Below are 9,653 nucleotides of genomic sequence, written 5' to 3'. Positions count from 1 at the left end.
AGAGAGAGAGAGAGAGAGAGAGAGAGGGAGAGTCCAAGAATCCACCCACATAAACCGACAGGAAAATGCCATTTAAATTTCATAATAATTCTAGGTTCAGTTGACAAACAATACATTATTTCTGAATGTTCTCTGAACATTCAAACTCTCCAGTTTTTTTAAAAATGTTTTTTAAATGTTTTTTCTTGGTTTTGTGAACGTTAAGGGAACATTCCATTTTATCATTTTGCAAACATTATGGGAACGTTACTTTTGAATGTTCTCTGAACGTTCTGAAACAAGTAGCAATATTTAAAAAATGACAAACATACAAATAAAATGGTTCAGAAAGCGTTCCATTTGCGTTTTGAGAATCAGACTATGGCAAGCCGTTTTAGCTTTTAATGTTCCTACACTCTAAAAAATAACTAAAAAAACAAAACAAATTTACACAGTAAAATACCGTTTTCTGTTGAAACAGTAATATACTGTAAAAACAATGCATTCTGGGTAATATTATTTGATGTTTTCGAGAAAGTAACCTCAAATCTCAAAAACGACAAATATTACCCAGAATGCATTGTCTTTACAGTATATTACTTCTGCATATTACAATGCATATTGTATATTACAATGCGTTCTGGGTAAATAATTTGTCGTTTTCAAGAAAGTTACCTATAGGATACTTTCTTGAAAACAACAATTATTAACCAGAATGCATTGTTTTTACAGTATATTACTTATGTATATTACAATGCATTCTGTACATTACAATGCATTCTGTACATTACAATGCATTCTGGGTAATATTATTTGTCATTTTCAAGAAAGTAGCCTATAGGCCTCTTTTCTTAAAATGACAAATATTACCCAGAATGCATTGTTTTTATGGTATATTACTGTTTCAATGGAAAACAGTATTTTACTGTGTAAATTTGTTTAATATTTTTAGTTATTTTTTAGTGTAGCGTTACTTTTTGTAATTGCATTTTTACTAGTAACAATTAAACTATAGAGCTCTTCAATTCAGTTCTTACTAGTAACAATGATGATTAGAGAGCTCTCTAATTGGAATTCTTACTAGTAAAAAATCAATTGTAGAGCTCTGTTAATTAAAAATGAATGGAAGCCCATGGAGACATATGACCTGTAAAAATTCATTTGTAGAGCTCTCTAATTGTAATTGTTACTAGTAAAAATGCAATTATGACGAGTAACGCTGGGAACATTTTAAGCTAAAATGGCCTGCCATACCAGACCACCAGATAACTTTGAACGAACATCCTGTTAATGTTAATGGAAGAACATTTGAGAAAACCTTGCCAGAACGTTAGTCAAAGTTCTGGGAACATTCCCTGTTCTCTAGGTTACTGATTTTTGCATTATTTTTTGTTACCTTTGCTACATCTTCCATATTTTGTTTATGAGAAGTTCTGAGATGAACATATGTGGTTCATTCATGACAAGCTGGAATCATTAAAAGTGCTGAATATCACACATATAATGACCATTGACAGGTGAGAAATCACACCTGTACGGCCCACGGTTTTCTAGCCAATTAGAAAATGACCTTATGATTCACTTTCATATTCTGCCTTCGTTCAGGGCCGTGAGAGAGACACCAACAACTGTTTTCTTAAGCTTTTTATGTTGTCATGCAATGACTATTTTAAGTGTAAAAACCTAGATAGCACTGCAGTTGATAGAAAGAGATGTAAAATAACTCTATTGAGTTTTGATATAAAATTTATTTCAGTACAGCAGGTGCTTTAATCTTGGGTGATGCTGGTAGATTCACTCATGATGTCTGTTGAAACTGGTAAAAGTGGTAAGAGACTAAAATGAGATGATCAAAAATGCTGAAATAATCTATGACTTATAATCACACAGTTGCCTTGCTGATGAAGTCTCTCTGTGCTCATCTGATCCACCCTCTCTTCTTTGAATAGAAAATTTGTTCCCACCATTTATCAGACATGTTTTATCCAAAGTGGCGTCCACTTGTTCAGTTTTTGCTCAGGTGTTCAGTCTCATTTTCATGCTGAACCCAGAATCCTTGTCGGATGTTCCATAAGAAGGTAAAAACCTCTTTCCCATGGAGAGTTTATCCTGTGCACGTGTTTCTGTCACATGACCGTGCAGAATCTGGACTTCAATCTCCTCGTCAGGGGCGTGGCCTCATCGCTGTCATGCTGAGTAAGGGGTGGAGTCACAGTGCTCCTGACCAATGGGTGTGTGCTGAAACATTTACATCATGAAATAATCAGCACAAGATTTATGCACTCTAAAAAAGTCTGTAAAATAGGGCACAATGTACTGTGTTAACATGAAGGAATTTTCCATGAATGCAAATGTCCGTAAATGTACGTATAATGTCCTGACAGAAAATTACCAGTACCTTTTCGGTTTTTCTATGGATTTTTTTCTTACAGTATGACTACGTTTACACTGCACCTAAATGTGTTTTTTCACATATTTTTCAATCACACTGAATCTGAGATTTTCATATGTGGCATTAAATCAGATGTGAATCAAGGATTTTAAGTGCATTAGTGTCTTGTTTTGTATGGATGGCATGTTATTTAGTTATATGGGGAACAACAGTGAACTCTGAAGTGCAAGAAAAATTACTTGTGTCTACTTAAACTGCTCATTTAGCATGCACACTTTAACTCTTGTGGAAATGGACGTGAAATAGTGAATAAACAAAATGCCTTTGGTCCCCTGTTAGATGGTAAAGTGCGACACCTGTTTGGTTACTTTTCCATTGGCATTTATGCAATTTCTACATCAATCTAACTCTAAACTCATCATGATGAGGGTGTATTATTTATACATAGTCTGAAATGTTGTGTGACTTGCCTTGAACAGTGTTAAAATGTTATGTTACTGTATGTCAAAGCGATTACATTAAATGAATCGTGAAATTAATTAAGTTACATGATCCAGTTTAGGAGTTTTGCCTGTTCAGTGTCTGATTTGGGCTGTTTTTAAAAGGTCATGTGAACAACCTCACAAAAAGATTAGATTTGAGCAGAAAAACTGACATGGGCACTGAAGGAACCGTATGAGAAAACAGACTCGTACCCGTTCATCTGTACTGGCCTCGGCTTCATAGATTCAGCAGACAAACCACCTGTACAGGTAGAGTCAGATGTCAGTTCAGTGTTATTTCATCTGTCTTCAGCATTGGAGAATAATCTGTGTGAAGTGTGTTTTTCAGGCTCACCATGTCCTGAGGACTCTGAAGGGAAGTTCTGCTGATGCAGCTCTGCTTTATCATACGTGTTATTCAGATTCCTGACAATCACATTCAACAGCTTTAAGACTCAGAAGCAAAGTGTCAAGCGTTTGAACGAAAGCGCGTGTGTGAGAGTGTGTGCGAGTATGTGCATGTGTGTGGATGTGTGTGTTGACCTGTTGGCCTCTGGAAGTGCATTGTGATGATCTGCTTGTTCTTGTTCTTGACGCGACTCTGATGACATTATGGATTCGTTGTGGCGCTTCCGGTCTGCTGAGAATGAAAGAAGACACAGTTTCATCTGTAAGTCTTGATGTTTTTCCTGTTGAGAGTATTGTATGTGTGAATCTGCACAGATGTGTGTTCAGTTCTTACTGGCTGGGTTTTCTCCATCTGCAGCTCCGTTTGGCATCTCTCTCCTCCACTGCTGGACGTCAGACCGCACAGCCGTCGACCTACACACACACACGACATCACACATCATCTCTAATAACACTCTACAGCTTCATTCATGCAAAAAGACACGCAGGTGAGTGTTTCGTGGCGTTACCGTGGCAGCCGTCGGTTATGATGTCGCTCCGGGACGGTTCGATGTGTCGCGGCTCCTCTCTGAGAGGGAGATTGAAGAACACTGTCAGTGATCAGGCTGCACGATTGGGCAAAAAATTGAACTGCGTTTTTTTTCTGATAAAAAATAACTATTAAAATACTATGGAAGTCAGTGGGGACCAGAAACTGTTTGGATACCCACATTCTTCAAAATATCGTCTTTTGTGTTCACTACTTTCACCAAGCAATATCCCAATTCCAGTATTATTTTGATTAATCGTGCAGCCCTGTATCTCATTTGTAATATTTGCTGACAGACAGACAGAATGATTGACCTGTTGTAGGAGCAGCTTCTGCTGTAACGCTTCGCTCAGTTTACTGACCAGACGCTCCTGCACTGAACTAGACACGTCCTGTAGATCAAACACAGCACAATCAATACAGAACGGTCATTATATTCAGACACAGCATATCTTCAGCAGCTGTACCATATTTTTTCTAAAAAATAAGTTGTACAGGGTCAAAATTGCTTCGTTGAGAGAAAACAACACAGATATGTCACATCGGTGTAGAATGAATGATTTCTGAAGGATCATGTGACACTGAAGACTGGAGTAATGATGCTGAAAATGCAGCTTTGATCACAGAAATAAATTTCAGTTTACTATATATTCACATAGAAAACAGCTATTTTAAATTGTAATAATATTTCACAATTTTTACTGTATTTTTAGAGACAAAACTGAAACTAAATGCGCTATACAAATAAACTTGGGCTCACGTACAAATCAAAATGTGTGTGTTTGCACATGCGTGATGTTAATTGGATTATATAACATGAATTTCAGATATTAAAAAACGGCACTTATATTCCGGTAAATACAGTCAGATCTCACCTGGCATTTGCATAGCAATCGTAGTGCGTCTTTATAGTAGACGGTGGCTTTCTCTGGGTCTCTCATCTGTAGCTTGATCCCGCCGAGACCCTCGCAGGCCTGCCACTGACCGGACGCATCGTCTGTGCAGGGAGAGAGACATGCGGTGTAGCAGAGAGAGAGACGGCGTGTGTGTGTGTGTGTGTGTGTGTCAGTGGTGGTTCAGTACCGGTGTCTCTGAAGGCCTGCTGTGCGTGTATGTAACTCTCCCACGCCTCCTCCAGCTCGTCCAGCTCCACCAGAGCGAAACCCAGATTGCTGAAACACCGACCCTGAGCAGCGCGGCTGCCCAGAGAGCCTGCGGGACACGTCAGTGTGTTCGTGATATTACAGATGCACCAAAAATAACGGGCAGACATTCACGCACCTCCATCCACCCACCTGACAAAAATGTTCTAAGAATGTTTTCCTAACGTTCCCATTATGTTCCCAAGTCATGAAAACATTATTTCTGAATGTTCTCTGAATGTTCAAAATGTCCAGTGTTTTAAATGTTTTTCTTGGTTATGTGAATGTTTCCATTGTATCATTCTTCAAACATTATGGGAATGTTATTTTGAATGTTCTCTGAACGTTGTGAAACAAGTAGTAACATTTAAACAACATTAGATGAAGTTAAAAATGTTCTATGAATGATGTTTATAAATAAATAATGTTTTTCTGCTAATGTTTTGAGAACATTATTAAAAGACCAGATAACTCTGAACAAACGTTCTATTAACATTACTGGAAGAACGTTTGTTGATAACTTTGAGAAAACCTTGCTAAAACGTTCCCTGTTAACTGGTGAAGAATTACCAGATTGTGATTTTTTGTAGGACATCATTGACTATAAAGCATATTTTATTGGAATGCTCCAGAAATTATTCAGAAATTTCATTAATGGACATTTTGAAACTGTATTGTCGGCGCTTTGTATCATGTTATTACCTCCTTAAGATAAACTCATTTGTTATATCTATATATTGCGAGTTAAAAAGTCAGAATTGCGAGATTTAAAGTCAGAATTGTGAGTTATAAAGTCAGAATTGTGAGATAAAAAGTCTCAATTACCTTTTTTATTTGTTTATTTAGTGGCGGAAACAAGCTTCCATAGATATCAGACTGAAATATCTAATATAATTGCCTTTCTTTCATATTGTTGTATGACCAGTGTTGTGAAATTATTGCACATATTGTTATTATGAGTATTTTCATTTTTATTACTCTGAATTTCCCATGTACAGTGTTAATTATTAAATAAATCAAACAAAATTAAATTATTAAATACACAACTTCATAATATAAATGGGTAGTTGACAAATAACATAGTCATGATCCTTTTAACATCAAGATTTTAGGTTTAAAATGTGTATATTTTAGGTCCTCTGCAATATGAGCTCATAAAAGCTGCATGTGTAATATTTATAGAAGTGTTGTCGATGCAGAATATTGTGTCACATTGCATGGACTTTTTAACATGTGTGTGTGACTGAAATGCATTATTCTGCTGTTTGACGTGTTTGTGTCTCACCGTGGAGCGCCGCTGCCTCTCGGTGGAACCTCACAGCCTGCTGGTACTGACCCAGAGTGTTGTGGACGGCGCCCAGATTCTGCAGAACCACCGCCAGCCTGTGCGGTTTAGATGCGACCAGAGGAAGTGCCTGCTCGTAACACTCGGACGCCTCGGAGAACAGCCTCATCTGAGAGAAACTCAAACCCACGTCATTCAGCAGCTTCCCTGAAACACATAAACGAGACGCTCGTGAACGACTGGACATCACGCATTTCATTTTCATGCAACTAATGTCACTCTTCGTTGACGTTACCCAGCGTCTCCTGATCTGAAATGTTGGCGCTCATCTCCAGGCTGTCCGTCAGCACGCTGATGATGTCATCGGTAGCGTTGCGGCCGCTCTGCAGCATGTGTTTCCCAGCATCCTTCAGTGCCAGTGCAGCCGCAGGCGTATTTCCCGCTGTTTTATAACTCTCAGCAGCTCGCCGGAAACTCGCTGCGGCCTCGTCCCACTCCTGCAGCACACACACCTGCTTTACTTCACTCGCAACGCAGAGGATTAAATAAATGCAGAATTCGGCATGCAAATTTACATCATTGTTCGCAGTTACATTAGGGTCAGTGTGAGCCGCACTGTCACGCACCTTCCTCTGGAGGTGGCAGCGAGCGAGTCTGACGCAGGTGTCCCCCTCTGCGGCGGCGGCCCCCTGCGAGCGGTACAGCTGCGCGGCCTGCAGATAGTGGCGTGCCGCCTGCGTCTGCTCTCCCAGCGCCTCGTGAGCCGTGGCCAGGTTGAACTGCAGGTCTGCGATCCGCTCGCCTCTCTCGCCCGGCTGCGCGCGCGACAGGACGTCCAGCCCCTTCTGAGGTTCACCCGCCTCCACGTACGCCGCGCCCAGGTTCAGCGCACAGGTCCTCTGCAGCCTCTTCTCTCTGAGCTGGAGGAGAGCTCAACTCATCAGGCTTTACTGATGAAAGAACTGTTTCTCTAATGCATACTCTGAAATACAATGTGGTTTATGGGACTAATAAACTACATCCTCTTTAGTTGTCAGTGTTTCAGGTACCTTTGCGGCAGCTTTTAATGCGCTCTTGAAGCACCGCAGCGCTGCGTTGTTGTCTCCGGTCTGCAGCGCTGCATGTCCAGCCGCCGTCAGTCTCTCAATCTCCACCTGAGCGTCTGTTTCCTCCACATCAGATCTGCTCCGATCGGCTTTCTTCCTCTTCTGCTTCTGCTTCTCTCGAGCGTCTCTGACTGGAGACCCATCAGAGGCCATGAACTCACAGGAGATCACAGGAACACATGATGCTCAGCCTGAGACACGGAGGAAGGATGTTATGTGCTTGTGTAACCGGTTCTACTCAACCCGCTTCGAGCGGGACGCAAACCGTGGTCTCCGGTGCGGGAGTCAGGCCAAGTAGAACCGGCTACATTTGGTGCCGTGACCCTGGATGGGAGTGAGGTTTAGGGGGGTGACTCCCATCCGGGTCACGGCACCAAATGTAGCCGGTTCTACTTGGCCTGACTCCCGCACCGGAGACCACGGTTTGTGTCCCGCTCGAAGCGGGTCGAGTAGAACCAGGTTATACTTGTCCATAAAGAGGTGGACGTTTTTAAATAGAGATAAATGGCCAGTTACTAAAGTTGATGTGTTATAATCATTTAGATACAAACAATAAACAATTGTGCAAATAATTAGATCTGGGAAAAAAATATCTGGGCATTAATGTGTTCCTGTAGCAGCGATAAATTCATGGGTTCGATTCCCAAGGAATCCATGAACTGATAAAATGTATAATTTGAATATAACGTAAGTCACTTTGCATAAAGCGTCCACTGAATGCATGAATGTAATGAGTTAAAAAAAAACTGAATATTTCACATGAAGCTTTTTAAGGAAAGTAAATTGTACCTAGGACTGACTTCAAAGTATTTAAGTTAAGAAAATAAATCATCAAATGATTTATTTCCCAGCTATAACAGGGAACGTTCTCAGAACGTTCTGTCAAGGTTCGAACAAACGTTCTTCCAGTAACATTAATAGAACGTTCGTTCAGTTATCTGGTCTTTAATGTTCTCAAAACATCAGCACAAAAACATGACCCAGCAAACACAAAACGTTCCCTTAACGTTAGTATTTGGTTCCCGTTTGGTTATTTTTTTTGGGAACTACATAATAATGTTGTAGGAACGTTTTAGTTTTTGCAACCATGTTGCAGGTAGGTTATTTTTATATACAGAACGTTCCCTAAAGGTTATTTCCAGGTTATTCTTTTTTATAACCAACTAACCTTCCAAATCTTTACAGATATTTTTGTGTAATGACCTATTTAAGAGCTCTGAAATTAGTTTAATACAACATTTAATAAAATGTAGAAATTATATCAATCAAAACGAGTTATAATGATCAGATAAATCCAACTTTATCGCTAAAAAATGTTATGCCAGGGTAATTAGTGTGAAAAACACGGTTTGTTTCTATCTTCATTTTCTGCGCGCGCTTTTCACAGAAAGCCGCGAATTCGCGTAATTTAAAAATTAACGGTTATTTCGTTATATTTCTGTTAAGCAAACTTTCCTGGCTAACCTAAAAAAACGTTCTGTGAACCAAAACTAACGTTCTGGGAACAAAAAATCGTTAGTATCGTTTTTTAAATGTCGTTAATTTTGTCAGAACGTTCAGAGAACTTTCGAAAGTGACGTTCCCATAATGATGAAACGGGATGTTTGCCTAATCAAGAAAAAGCGTTTTTAAAACACGAACGTCAAGTTTTAATTGTTCATAGAACGTTCAGAAATAACGTTTCTTAATCTGAACGTTAGCAAAACGTTCTTATAATGTATTTTTGTTCTTTCTGAGCAGCAGGACAGTTTTAAAGTGGCAGAGAGGATTAATTGACACTTCACTAATGAATCATTCATCAGTCTTCTAGAGTGTCACTAAAACACACAGTTGCCACAGCAAACTACACACTCATTACACACACAGTGACACGGAATATAAATAACATGCGACATAAAACTAGAGTAAACAATATAACATACCGAATAAAACTAGAACAGACGTTCTCCACACTAGTTTACTCGAGTTCGGCTCTGAAAGAGACGCACACGGTCACTTACGCGATTAATCTCAGAGCGGCCATGTTTGATGCTCCGATATCTGTCCTTTAAAATCATGTCGGAAATATCGGAGATGATCGATGTGTAAACAGGTGAGCAGGCAGACAGGTGTCTCTCTTTCTGTGCACACCTGACCACACTGTTTACATCCGTCTCCATGGAAACGGCCGTGACGGTAAATGTGGTTTCTTCTGTGACCATCCACATTTATAAAAATAACATTTACCTAAAATGATCAATTCAATATGAACATAATGGTATTTTATAAAATATGTTTTTACCTTCCAAAACATTCTCCGGAACAGAAAATCTCAAAAAAATATATAAAAA

General features: G+C 39.5%; 1 protein-coding gene across 2 annotated transcripts; it reads right to left on the bottom strand.

The window, feature by feature from the left end:
• Positions 1-1,707: 1,707 nt before the first annotated feature.
• LOC127497385 (tetratricopeptide repeat protein 24) lies at positions 1,708-9,458 on the bottom strand. Of its 2 annotated transcripts, none has more exons than XM_051865810.1 (14): positions 9,324-9,458; positions 7,267-7,514; positions 6,844-7,137; positions 6,513-6,714; positions 6,218-6,424; positions 4,874-5,002; positions 4,666-4,787; positions 4,105-4,182; positions 3,771-3,829; positions 3,596-3,675; positions 3,397-3,493; positions 3,209-3,279; positions 3,067-3,115; positions 1,708-2,217 (listed from the first exon to the last, which is right to left on the bottom strand). In XM_051865810.1, the coding sequence occupies exons 2-14, from the start codon at positions 7,474-7,476 to the stop codon at positions 2,106-2,108; spliced, it is 1,710 nt and encodes a 569-aa protein (XP_051721770.1). In that variant the 5' UTR covers positions 7,477-7,514; positions 9,324-9,458; the 3' UTR covers positions 1,708-2,105. The 2 variants fall into 2 exon arrangements, with proteins under 2 accessions (XP_051721770.1, XP_051721771.1); XM_051865811.1 differs by having other exon boundaries at positions 9,246-9,420.
• Between the last annotated feature and the right edge of the window lie 195 nt (positions 9,459-9,653).

The sequence above is a fragment of the Ctenopharyngodon idella genome, chromosome 16 (genome assembly GCF_019924925.1).
Source record: "Ctenopharyngodon idella isolate HZGC_01 chromosome 16, HZGC01, whole genome shotgun sequence".
Lineage (NCBI taxonomy): Eukaryota > Metazoa > Chordata > Actinopteri > Cypriniformes > Xenocyprididae > Ctenopharyngodon > Ctenopharyngodon idella.
This window is presented reverse-complemented; position numbering and strand designations above follow the sequence as displayed.